Source organism: Ammospiza caudacuta, chromosome 28 (assembly GCF_027887145.1).
Source record: "Ammospiza caudacuta isolate bAmmCau1 chromosome 28, bAmmCau1.pri, whole genome shotgun sequence".
In the NCBI taxonomy this organism is placed as follows: Eukaryota; Metazoa; Chordata; class Aves; order Passeriformes; family Passerellidae; genus Ammospiza; species Ammospiza caudacuta.
In genome coordinates, this window is record NC_080620.1 from 6,374,824 (window position 1) to 6,388,007 (window position 13,184).

The 13,184-nt window shown below is 68.0% G+C and overlaps 1 protein-coding gene across 1 annotated transcript; it reads right to left on the bottom strand.

The window, feature by feature from the left end:
• Positions 1-1,353: 1,353 nt before the first annotated feature.
• ANO8 (anoctamin 8) lies at positions 1,354-9,416 on the bottom strand. Its single transcript, XM_058821158.1, has 17 exons — positions 9,346-9,416; positions 8,639-8,771; positions 8,426-8,564; positions 8,088-8,184; positions 7,582-7,698; positions 7,306-7,433; positions 6,790-6,951; positions 6,170-6,322; positions 5,854-5,980; positions 5,720-5,775; positions 5,145-5,219; positions 4,810-4,953; positions 3,615-4,268; positions 3,188-3,379; positions 2,876-3,007; positions 2,336-2,446; positions 1,354-2,016 (listed from the first exon to the last, which is right to left on the bottom strand). Exons 1-17 carry the CDS (start codon positions 9,410-9,412, stop codon positions 1,354-1,356), a joined length of 3,150 nt encoding a protein of 1,049 aa, XP_058677141.1. The 5' UTR covers positions 9,413-9,416.
• Positions 9,417-13,184: the final 3,768 nt, after the last annotated feature.

Here is a 13,184-nt window from a genome sequence, read left to right on the forward strand (position 1 = left end):
TTCCATGGATTCTTCGAAAGAGGAGGGGGGAAAAAAACCCGAAAAAAATTCCAACCTGATTTTTGGGAAGAGGGAACAGGAGGGGGCTTGGGACCACTTCCCCCCCTCCCCCCCTTTTCCCAGCTTTTCCCTCTTTTCCCAGATTTTTCCCTTTGGGAATGGATGTCCTCAAGTGCCACCAACCCCGCGAAGCGAAGCAGGGAAAGGAGGGAGCGCATTCCCAGCATGGATCCCGCTGGAATCCAGGGAATCCCGGGAATCTGGGAAATCCAGGAATTCCTTCCCGCGGCAGCAGCGAAGCGGCTCCCACCCCCTCCCGCATTGTCCCTCCCCGTGTCCCCTCCTTGTCCCGCCCTTTATTGCGACAGAATTCCAGGGAATTCGGAGCTGGAGCCGGGAATGTCCCGCTGGGGTTTGGGATTTGGGAGAAGCGGCACCGGCGGCGGGATCGGGGTTGGGATTTAGTGCAAGAAACGCTGCCCATGCACGGCATTCCCGGGAAATGCGCCCCATTCCCGGCTAGAAAACTCCCGGGAAGGATCTCCGGGATTTGGGATTGGGATCCGCGATTGGGATCCGGGATCCAGGCGGGGGGAGCGGGCGGAGCAGGGTTGAGGCACGGCTGAATCGGGCTCGTCTCGGGGATCCCGGGAATTCCGGGAGCGGGATGTGGCTCCCGGGGATCCAAAGGCTGGAGCGCGGCGTCTCTGGAGGAAACGGAGTATGGGAGAGTTTGGGATGCTCCAAAAACCGGGATAACTGCCCCCGGTTCCCGTGGAAACCGGGATAACTGCCCCCGGTGAGCCTAGGAAGTTTCAGGATGCTCCAGCCGCACCGGGATGTTCCGGCCGCACCGGGATAACTCGCGCCGTGCCCCCGGTACCGGGATTCGCCGCCCCGCCGCTCTCAGGCCTCCCCCGCCGTCCCCCCGCGGCTCCCGGGGCGGTGGCGGCGGCTTCGCGCGGCGGGGCCGGGGGGACCCGGGGGGGCACAGCCCGGGGGACCGGGGGGACACGGGGGGACACAGCCCGGGGAAGCGGGGGGACACGGCGGGGACACGCAGCACAGAGCACCGGAGCGGAGCGCGGCGCTGGCGGCCCCCGGGCCGGCCCCGCGGGCGAGCGGCGGCGAGAGGCTCCCGACGGCCACGGCCGCGCGCAGCAGGGACCGGGCGGCTCCCGTAGCCGCCGGAACCGCCGGAGCCCCGCTCAGAACCGGGCACCGCCGCCCTCCTGCTCCTCCGCCCGGTTCTCCGGCTCCCCGTGCGCTCGGAGCCCCGCTCAGAGCCGGGCACCGCCGCTCTCCTCCCCCGCCCGGCTCCTCCCGATCCCCCGGAACCCCCGGAGCCCCCGGTCAGAGCCGGGCACCGCTGCCCTCCTCCTCCGCCCGGTTCTCCGCTTCCTCCCGCGCCCCTTCCTCGTTGAGATGCGACTTCCCGGGCCCCGCGTCCGCCGAGGGCCCCGCGCGGGGCTGCGGGGACGCTCCGGCCGCGCCCCCGTTGGCACCGAGCCCTTCGGACTTGCCGAAATTAAAGAGCTTGCCGGGGTTGAAGGGCTTGGTGGGCGACTGCACCTTCTCGGTGCCCGCGTCCCGCTTAGTCTCGGGCGATTTGAGGAATTTGAAGCTCAGGAACCCCGGCAATTTGTTCTCGCTGCCCGTGGGCGACTGCGGCGACCTGGCGGTGGCGGTGCCGGCCGCGCCGGTGCCCCCGGACAGGAACTTGCCCTGCAGGGGGATGATCTGCTTCAGCTTCATCACGTTGTTGGTGGCCAGCAGCGAGCTGGGCCGCTTGGGTTTGTCGGGGCCGTGCGCGGAGGAGCCGCCGGAGCTTTTCCCCTTGGCCTGGCCCTTGTCGTGCGCCGGGTCCTGCCCGGTGTCCCCGGCCTTGGCGGCCTCGTCGCGGGCGGGGTCGCGGTCGCGGCGCGCCTGGAGCTCGGCGTGGCGCTGCCGCTCCTCCTCCTCGCGCTTGCGGCGCTGCTGCTGCTGGAAATGGTGCTGGGCCTGCCGCTCGTGCTTCTGGGGACAGCGACAGGGGACATCGAGGGGACACCGGGACAGCGAGGGGGCACCAGGACATGGAGGGGACACTGGGCATGGGGACATCGAGGAGGACACCAGGCATGGGAACACAACAGGGGACACATCTAGGGGACATCAGGGACACATTGAGGGGCACATTCAGGGGACGCTGGGCTTGGGGACACTTCAGGGAGGTCACAGGGGCATTTGGGGGAGGCCATCGGCCATGGGGACACCTCTGGGAGCCCAGTGGTGCTGGGGACACTTTGGGGACACCTTGGGGACACCTTGGGGATGCTACCCCAGCAGGACCCACCTTGAAGGCCTCACGGCGCTGGTACTCCAGCTTGGCCATCTCTTCGGCCACCCAGGCGGGAATGTCGGGAATGGCCACCTGGATCACGTACTTGAGGAGCAGGGCAAAGTGCTGTGGACACGGGGACAGGGGGACACGGGGACACACCTCAGTATTCCTGGCACTCCTGAAATCCCATCCTTCCATCCCAAAATCCACCCCTTCCATCCCAAAATTTGGAATTTCCGCCCCAAAATCTGGCCCAGTGTCCAGGGAATTAATTAATTAATTGTCCAGGGATCTGAATACCCAAGGCTGTCGGTACCCAAGGCTGTGAGTACCCCAGAATTTGAATACCCAGGGATTTGAGTACCCAGGGATTTCTGGCTCATCCAGCCCAGCACTCACCTGGCCATCCCCACCCTCGGCCATCACCTCCCTGAGCCGTGACCCAGCCTGGGCACCCCAAACCCCACTGAGGTGACCCTGGGGTGACCCCAGCCCTGATTGGGGTGACCCCAGCCCCCATTGGGGTGACCCCAGCCCCGCTGCCCCCGGTACCTCGAGCACCACGACGCAGACGATGGCGGCCTGGGGGCTGAGCCCCGGGAAGAGGCGCTGCAGCTGCCCGCACTGAGCGATCAGGTAGCAGTTAACCATGATGGCCAGGATGCCCATGGCCTCCATCACCTTCTGCAGGACACGGTTGAGGCATTAATTAAGGGTGGTTTTGATTAATTTGTTAATTAGTGTGGTGGTTAATGGGGATCACACTGAGCTGATGCTGTCCCCGCTGTCCCCGTGTCCCTTGTCCCACCTGCCAGTAGCCAATGCTGTCCCCATGTTCCAATGTCCCCATGTCCCCTGTCCCACCTGCCAGTGGCCGATGCTGGCCACGCGCTGCCCGAAGGGTCTCTGCAGGCCCGTGCAGAGCTTGAAGGCGTCGCTGCGGATCTCCAGGACGTTGTTGAGCAGCGCGCAGGCAGCCGCCAGCGGGAAGGCCGAGGAGAACAGCACCACGTAGCCAAACTGGATGAACATCTCCTGGTAGTCCTGGAAGGTGTCCTGAGGGGACAGCGGGGACACCGCACAGGTCACCGGGGGCTCCAGGGTGGCTCTTGATGGGACACCTCAGGAACGGACACTCTGGGAGGCCACCAGACACAAGGACACCTCAGGGGCCCCATGGGACACCTGGGGAATCCTGATGGCCACAGGGACACCTCAGAGAGCCCCAGAACACCTTGGGGAACCCAAGAGGTCCAGGGACAAGGGGACAAAGGGGACAGAAGCCACCCACCTCATACTTCTTCATGCAGCTCTCCACCTCAGCCTGGGTCAGCTGCGTGGAGTAATCCTCCTCGGGGGGATCGATCCACGAGGCGCGGTTGCGCTTCCTCCCTTCCTCCTCGCCCTCCTCCTCCTCCCTCCTCCTCCTCCTCGCCAGCACCGCCGGCTCCGCCGCCCTGCCGGGGCTGCCGGGCTGCGCTTCGGCCTCCTCCTCCTCCTCGCAGAGCTCGAACACGGCCGCGGGGTCCATGCCCTTCTCCACCATGGTGGGGCTGCCCTCCTCCAGGAAGGGCTCGTCCTCGGTGCCGGCGGGCTCGGCGCGGCGCTCGGCGCGCTCGATGAAGCTCACCTTCTTCAGCTTCAGCCCGCAGTCCAGCGCGCTCTCCTCCTCCGAGTCCGAGCCGCGCCGCTCTTCCTCCGCTGCCGCCTCCTCCTCCTCCTCCTCGGGCACGCCGCAGCCGCCGTTCAGGCATTTCTTCTCGCCGCGCTCCGCAGGGCCGTGCGGGGGCGGCCGCGGGGCGAGCAGGCGGAGCAGGGCCCGCCCGAGCTCCCGCAGGCTCCGCAGGCTCAGCTCGCCGCGCCGGAGCCGCCGGTACAGGTGCGGCTGCGACACCTCCCGCACGTTCTGCAGGAACTGCCGCGTGATCAGCAGCGTGGCCAGCATCTGCGGGGACACGCGGGACGCGGCGTCACCTCCCCACGCCAATGGCCGGGGAATGTCCCCACGGCCTGGCCCCGCGGGGTTCCTGGCGCTCCTGTGCTGTCCCTGCTCCTGATGTCCCCACAGTGTCCCTGCTCCTCCCTGTTGTCCCTACAATGTCCCTGCTCCCCTTGTGGTGTCTCTGCTTCCCTTGTGCTGTCCCCGCTCCTGATGTCTCCGCAGTGTCCCTGCTCTTCTTGCGGTCTCCTCGCGCTGTCCCTGATCCTCTCTGCTGTCCCTGTGGTGTCCCCACCCCTCTGTGTCACCCCCCACAGTGTCCCCTCTGCTGTGACCCCCGCCCACCGCTGACACCCCCATGGGGCGGGGCCGCAGCAGCGCCACCGCCCCCCTGAGTTGGCTGGGGACACCTGTGTCCCCTGGGTGTCCCCTGAGTATCCCCTGGGAGCCCCCTGGATGTCCCATGAGTGTCCCCTGGGTGTCCCCTGGGTCCCCTGGGTGTGCCCTGGGTGTCCCCTGGGTCCCCTGGGTGTCCCCGCGCTCCTACTTTGGATACTCCCAGGGTCCAGCAAAAGCGCAGGAGGCGCCTGAGGAAGATGAGGGACAGGTGGAGGTGGAGGAGGATGGAGGGGAGCAGAGCCTCCCGGAGCTGCCGCGCGAGGCTCTGCGACAGGGACAGGATGAGCAGGAGCTGCGGAAGGGACACAAAAGGGACACAAAAGGGACAACACGGCGACACCACACAGGGACAGAGACACGCCGTGAGCCGCGCTGGGCGGGGACACAGGCGGGGACAGCGGAGGGATGCGGTGGTGGTAGAGGCGGTGGAGGGGTGTTGGGGACACTGTGGGGACATCGGCCCCGCTGGCAGGGTCCCCTCACCTCCTTGAGGCGCTCCATGTCCTTGAGGTAGAATCCGATGTAGAAAAGGCTCAGGTAGGAATTGACGAACTGGAACTGGCGGCGACAGCAGGGTGGCACTTCGGTCACCTCGGTGTCCCCTCAGCGCTGGCTGAGACCTTCTGCTTCCCTCCATGTCCCCTCTGTGACATCTCCAGCCCCAGCTGTCACCTCTGCAGCTGCCAGGACCCCTCCGGTCCCCTCTGTCCCTCCAGGACCTCTCTGGTCCCCTCTGTCCCTCACCAAGAGCCACTGGGACCCCCCAGTGCCCTCTGTCCCCTCTGTCCCCTCAGCAAGAGCTGCCAGGACCTCTCCAGTCCCTCCCACTCCCCCGTGTCCGTGATCCTGGCCCCCTCCAGTCCCCTGGTGTCTCCTCTGTGCCCCCATGTCCCTGTGTGCCCCTGTGTCCCCCATGTCCCCAGTGTCTCCAATGTCCCCGTGCCCCCATGTCCCCCCATGTTCCCATGTCCCCCAGTGTCCCCAATGTCCCCGTGTCCCAATCTCCCCTCAGTGTCACCCCAGTGTCCCAGTGTCCCTGTGTCCCCGTGTCCCCTCACCAGAACCATTTTGATGATGAGGTGTTTCTCGTAGGCGCTCTGCAGCCGATAATTCTCTGCAGGGCACAGGGTGAGTCAGGGGGGCCCGGGGGTCCCAGGGCCACCCCAGGGCCACCACAGGGTCCCCAACGCACCCATGTCATTGAGCCACAAGGCCACTTTCTTGTAGAGCTCGTCACAGGTGGTGACAATGACAGCCAGGATGATTTTGGGCAGGAAGCGAAGGATGCGCGGCAGCTCCTGGATGCTGAGCACCAACTCCTGTGGGGACAGGGACAAGGTGGGGACAGGGATGGGACAGGGACAGGGATGGCACAGGGAGACAATCAGGGCCAGGATCAGGACCGGAGCAGGACCAGGAGCAGGAGCAGCACCAGCAGCAGGAGCAGTGTCACTGTCACTGTCCCCAGAGCAGTGCCACTGTCACTGTCCCCAGGGCCGGTGCCACACCTGGAGCTGGAAGCAGCCGAGCATGAGGAGGAAGACAACGGTGAGGCAGGCCAGGCAGACGGGGAGGCTGACGAGGCTCTGGAACAGGAGGCGCTTCCAGGGCGGGTAATAGAACTCCTCAGCACTGGTCACCGGGCTGATCCGCTTGGTGCCCTGTGGGCACGGCCCGTGGCACACACAGGGGACAGGGACAGCGACAGGGAGCCATGGCACACCCACGGGGACAGGGACAGGGACCCACGGGGCACTCACAGGGACAGGGACAGGAACAGGGACAGGGAGACATGGGGTACCCACGGGCACAGGGACAGGAACCCCTGGGCACCCACAGGGACAGGGACCCCACAGCACCAGGGACCCACGGCCCATGGCACACACAGGGACAGGGACCCCACAGATCCTGGCACCCCACAGCTCCAGGCACTCCACAGATGCAGAAACCCCTGATGGGACCCTGGGGCTGGTGGCTGAGCCCCCCTCAGGATGGGATCTGGGGACCTTCCTGAGGAATGGGATACCCCAAAAGGGATGGGATCCCCCAAGGAATGGGACCCCCAGAAGGGACAGGACCCCAAGGAATGGGGCCCCAGAAGGGAGGGGACCCCGTGCTGGTGTCTGACCCGGAACTGGGGCCGCGGCTCCTCCAGGGACTCTGCGGGGGTGTCCAGCGTCCCCCACTTGTAGGCGAACTCGGCGCCGCGGCGCTTCCACTCCTCCAGGAACAACGTGGCCCAGATGACGTTGAAGATGGCAAAGACCACGCAGGAGATGTCCTGGCTGGTCTGGGGGACAGACGGCACCAACTGCACCGGGGTTGGTCCCCTCCCCGCCCCCACAGCCCCCAAATGCAGCCCTGGGGCATTGGGAGTTCCCCCAGCCCCGAGGGAATGGATGGGGTGGGGCATTGAGGGAAAAGGAGGAAGGAATCCATCAGGGATGGGGGGAAAACCCCACAAGGAGGGATGGAAAACCTCAAGGAAGGATGGAAACTCTCAAGAAGAGTTGGTAAACCCCAAGGAGGGATGAAAACCCTTAAAAGAGTGTGGAAACCCTCACAGAAGGATGGGAACCCCAAGTGGGGATGGAAACCCCCCAGGAAGGTTGGGAAGCCCCCAGAGTGGCCCCAGAGGCTCCACCTGGTCGCTGTCGGTGAAGGTGTAGAGGATGGAGCCGAACACGGCCGGGTACACCATGGCCGAGGTGTAGAAGCCCAGCCAGGCGAAGTACATGGCGATCTTCACCCCAAAATAGTCACAGATGTCATCTGGGCAGGACACAGGGGACATCAGTGGGGCCGGGACCCCAAAACTCCACTGGAGTCACCCCAAAGCTCACTGAAGGGCTAGGGCCCTACAAACCCTCCTGAGGTGACCCCAAACCCTCCGAGCCCCACAAAGCGCCCCCAGTCTCACCGAGGGGCTGCGCCTCGCACACCGCCTGCACCCAGGACTTCATCAGGCGCTTGAGGATCCTCTGCTCGTGCAGCGGGAACAGCTGCTGGATCACCCCCCGTGCGGCCAGCTCCGGGACTGCCACGGGGACACGGCGTCAGCGACAGCGGGGACACGGGGACACGGTCCGGGGTCCCCACTGCCGCCCCGAGGGGCCCTGGGGGGGCGGGAGTAGGGGTGGGGACAGTGGGGACAGCTCTGTGCCCACCAGGATCCTACAGACCCCGCCCCAGGGATGGGGACAATGGGGACAGGGGGTCATGGACAGTGGGGACACGGCCCGGGATCCCCACTGCCACTCCGTGTGGCCCTGGGGTGGTGGGGCTGGCACAGGGACAATGGGGACGGTGGCACGTGGGAACTCCGTGCCACAGGGACAGTGCCACCAGGTGCCACCAGGTGCCACACGTGGCAGTGTCAGCAGTGTCACTGGCTGCCATGGCACTGTCACCGGGTGCCACACTCACTGATGGGCTGGCCCTCCAGGAAGTGGATGTTGTGCAGGGACTCGCCCTGCTTGGCCCGCAGGTTCTCCAGCCAATAGCGGATGATGCTCTGCCTCTCCTGCGGGGGACACGCTGCCATTGGCCCTGGCCTGTCCCTGTCCCCAGTGCCAGGGGTGCCTGTATCCTCACCCAGCCTCCCCAGATCCCCATATCCTCTATCCCCATATCCCAACACCCCCATATCCCTGGATTCCCGTTGTTCTGTACCCACTATCCCTGTGCCCCACATCCGGGTATCCCATATCCCCTTATCCCACATCCCGTACCCCCACACCCCGTTCCCCACACCCCGTCCCCACCTGGGAGCTGAAGAAGCCGAGCTCGTTGTCGATGTTCTCGTAGATGAAATCCTCCTCGCAGGAGAAGCCGCGGGTGCCGCCCCCGAACTCCGCCTTCACCGGCTTGCGCAGCCCCAGCTCGTCCGCCCCGCGCAGCAAGCTGGGGGCAGCGTGGGGACAGTGTTGGGACAGTGCTGGGGACATGCTGGAGACATGCCGGGGACGGGCACGCACCTCTCGTAGGTGGCGGTGAGGAAGAAGGCGTAGACGCGCGTGTGCCGGTGGTGCCGCACCTGCACGATCAGCTCGGGGATGCCCAGGCGGATGTGGTTCAGCAGCCACAGCAGCGTGTGGTCATCCGTGCTGTCTGCGGGGACAGCGCCGTGTGTCCTGCCCCGTGTCACCGGCCCGGTGCCCATCCTGCCACGTGTCCCTCATCCCTGTTCCGGTGCCCTTCCATCCCTGTGTCCCTCACCCCACTCCTGATCCTGCCATGTGTCCCTATCCCAGTCCTCATCCCTCCAGGTGTCCCTCATCCTTGTTCCCATCCTGTCACGTGTCCCTGTCCCGGTCCCCATCCATCCACACATTCCCTATCCCTTCCCACGTCCCCACCCCTCCCTGCATCCCCAATACTGCCCCATCCCACGTCCCACCCCAATCCCACATCCCCAATCCCCCAATCCCCCAATTCCCCAATCCCCCAATTCCCCATCCCCTCTGCCTCCTCCCGGGATCTTCCTACCATCCCCACCCGCTCCTGCCCCGGCTATCCCGGTTTTCCTGGCCACATCCCAATCCTGGTTTTCCCGATCACATCCCGATCCCGGTTTTCCCGGCCCCACCCCAATCCCGGTTTTCCTGGCCACATCCTGATCCCAGTTTTCCCAGTCCCACCCCGCCCCTATCCCGGTTTCCCCGGTTTCCCGGCCCGTTCCTACCCGGGAATGTCATCAGCACGTCGCAGTTCTCCGTGGGCACCGTTTTCATCCAGGCCTTGTGGGACATGATGTAGCGCCCGGCCTGGAGCAGCCGCTTCCCGAAGAGTTTATCTGCGGGGGAGGCCGGGCAGGGATCAACCCCCGCGGGCAGCGGATCCCAGAGCGCCCCGGAGCCCCGGGCTGGCACCGGGACGCGTCCCCGCCTGTCCCCAGCCCGGCCGCGGCACGGGGCACGGCGGTGCCACCGCCCTGGCATCGGGTTTCTCCTGCGGCAGCTCCCAAAATCGGCCCCGACAGCTGCGGGGAGGAGCCGCCAGCGCGCCCCGCCACCCCCGGCGGTGGCCAATGTCGCGGGGTGTCCCCTCGGAGCGTCCTCAAGGGCTCTCACCTCCTTCCGGAGCCCGGGCACGGAAAAGCGCAGGAAAAACGGGGATGGGGAAAAGCAGCCGGTCTCCATGGAAACCGCGCCGCCGCGCCGGGCTGCGGTGGGGACGGTCCCCAAAGCACCCCCGGGTGCGGTGGCACCGAGGGGACACGGCCGCAGCCCCGCCCCGGGGTGGCCGCGCCGCTGGGACGCGCTGTCCCCGTGCCCGGTGTCCCCAAAGCGCCGCCCGGGGAGGGTGGGGACGGGGAGGGATCCCAAAAATCCACCCGGCGCTGGCAGGGAGGGAGGGAGACGGTGGGGACCCCGCTTGTCGCTTCCCTGCCTGTGTCCCCTCCTCGGCCCGGGATGTGGCGGCGCCCCGGGGCTGGGAAGGGCTCGGGGTGCCGGAAACCGCCCGGGAAAACAGGAAATGCCAGAGCTGATGATGCCAGGAAGGCACCCCAAAACCGGGCACCTCTGTGGGACCCCCAAACCCCGGAACCTCTGTGGGACCTCTCCAAACCCGGGAACCTCTGCTGGGACCACCCCCAAACCCGGGCACCTCTGTGGGACCCCCAAACCCGGGAACCTCTGCTGGGACCCCCCAAACTCTGCGCCCTGACGGGCTCTGAAAGGCTCCGCTGTCCCCGAGCCGAGGGTGGCTCTTGAGGACGGCGCCAGGATGCCACCCCCGCTGTGGCACCGGTCCGGCAGGCTGGGCACGGCCGTGTCCTGCCCTGGAGTGCGGGGGTGCCAGGCTGTGCGGGTAAGGGGGTGCCAGGGTTTGGGGGTAAGGGGGTGCCAGGCCGTGGGGCAATGGGGTGCCAGGCTGCTGGGCGATTGAGGTTTAGGGGTGCTCGGGTATTGGGGTGCCAGGGCGTTGGGGGGGCTGGGGTGCCCGGGTGTGGGGATGTTGGGGTATCGGGGTGCTGTGGTATTAGGGGTCTGGGATGTTGGGGTGTTGGGATGCCAGGGTATCAAGTTATTGGGTGCCAGGGTGCTGAGGTGTTGGGGTGCCAGATTCTTGAGGTGCCAGGCTGTTCGGGTGTTGGGGTGTCTGGGTGTTGGGGTGTCTGGGTGTTGGGGTGCCAGGCGGTTGATGTTTCTGGGTGCAGGGGTACCAGGGTATTACAGTGCAGGGCTCTTGGGGGTGACAGGGATGGGATGCCAGGGTGTCAGGGTACTGGGGTGCAGGGATGCCCGAGTGCCAGGGTGTTGGGGTATCAGGATGCCAAGGTGCCAGGGTGTTGGGGTGCCTGGGTGTTGGGGTATCAGGATGCAGGGGTGCTGGGGGGCGGAGGTATTGGGGTACCAGGGTGTTGGGGCGTCAGGCTTTGGGGATGTTGGGGTACCAGGGTGTTGGGGTACAGGTGCATGGTGGTGAGGTGCAGAGGTAGCTGGGTGTTGGGGTATTGGGGTGCCAGACTCTCAGGGTGCCAGTGTTTTAGGGTGCCCGTGTTTTAGGGTGCCAGGCCATGGGGATATCAGGCTGCGGGGCTGTCAGTGTGCCCGGTGGGCACGGGGCACTGGCGGCGGTGGCCGAGCCACCCTGGCCGGGCAGCCGGGTGACGCCGGCAGGCTGAGCTCACCCACCCTGCATTATTTATGTCCTGCCCGCAGCGGTGCCACCCGGCGCGGGTGGCGGCTGCGGGGCCACTGCCACCCGCGTGGGGCAGTGCCCACCCCGGGGGCACAGACCCAGGCCGGGGGGGGCTTTCCGTGCCCAAGCTCATGGAAAAGGGGGGGTCCCCTGCACCCCCAGGCAGGCTGAGCTTGGGGGGTGACCGCCACCCTCACCCCGCTGTCCCCGCGGCCCCTCCCGACACGCGGTGCCACCACCGAGGTGGCCCCGAAGGCTCGGCGGGGCCGGCGCGCCGTGTGCCACCCCCCGGGTCCCCCCGCTTGTCCCCGTTTGTCGCCGGCCGTGCCGCTCACCTTGGCTCCCGGGCTAAGGTCACCGGAGCTGCGGCGTGGCGGGCACCGAGCGGTGTCCCGGGGGGCACGAAGTGGGTCACCCACCGCCGGCAGGAGCCCCGCTCGGTGCCGCAGCTGCCACCAGGCCCCGCCAGCCCCCCCCGCCGCGGGGACCCCGATCCGGGGATGTCACCTGGCCCCGCGCCACGCGGGGGAGGGGACCCCAAGGCCGGCGTGGGGACAGCGACACAAAGGCTGCGAGCTGCGCCACCCCCCTGTCGTGCTGGGGGGGGCACGGGCCTGGCAAGGGGGGGTGGCGGGGGCAAAACGCCTTCCCGGGATGGGGGGGACACGGGGGGTGTCACCGGTAGGGGGGGGGACACGGCGTCGGCTGCCAGCGCCATCCCGGGGGGGCTCGGGGCTGTCCGGAATGGGGGGAAAGGTGACAAAAAACCCTCCGAGAGCCACAGAAGCCCCCCGCAATGAGGCGGGACCCGCCCCGGCGGGGGGGCTCGGAGCCGTGCCGGTACCGGGGGGATGCTCAGAGCTCCGGTACCGGCAGCCCCGACCCCCCCACCGCCTCCCGGCCCGCATCCGCAGCGAGCCGCATCCCGGCCCCCCCCGAGCCCCCCCCGCACCCCCCGGTTCCCCGTACCCAGCACTCCGGAGGGCGCCGCCGGTTCCGCTCGCTCCTCCGCGACCGGGCCCCGCCGGGGCCGCTCTCCGTCCTGCGCCGCGGCCGCCGCCGCTTCGGGCATGGTGCGGGGCTCGGCGGCGGCGGCGGGGCCGGTGCATGGGGCCGCCGGGGCCGCCGGGGCCGCCGCTGCCGCCGCCGCTGCGGCCGGGAGGAGGGACAAAGGCGGCCGCGGCGGAGCGGAGCGCGGAGCCGCCGCCGCTCCCGGTACGCTCCGGTTGGCCGCGGCTCCCGGCCACGCGTGTCCGGCCGCGCCCCGCGGGGGGGTCCCGGGGGGAGCGCGGGGGGCGGCTCGGAACGGGGGTGGCACCGGTGGCGCCCCCGCGGTGTCCCCGGTGTGCCCCGAGGTGTCCCCCCCCCACCTCCCCACATCGCCCCCCTCGCCGTGCTCGGCCTGTCCCCAGCGGTGTCCCCAAGTGTCACCGCCCCGTGCCCCCGGTGCCCCCCCGTGCCCCCTCAGTGCCCCCCCCGCCCGGTGAGGCGGCTCCCGGTAACTCGAGCGGGGTGAGCGCTGCCCGGTGACATTTGGGGTGACCCCCCCCGCCCAGAGCGGCCGCCCCAGCGCTGGGGATCCCCCCAAAGTCCCACAAAGCCCCCCAGAGCCCCCCCAAAGCCACTCCGAACCGGGGGTCCCGCCCAGCCCGGCCGCTCGGAGCCCCCCGGGATGCGGGACTTGGGCCCGGTGCCAGCCCGGCTGCCCGGTGCCACCGGGAGACGTCCCCGAGCTGTCACCTCGGCTGGCACGGGGGGGGCGGGAGCCGCTGCCAGGCCCGGGACTGGGGGGGCACGGGGGGGGCACGGGGTCACCGGGGCCGTGCGGGCTGTCCCAGTCCATCCCAGTCCATCCCAGTCCATCCGTGCCTCTAT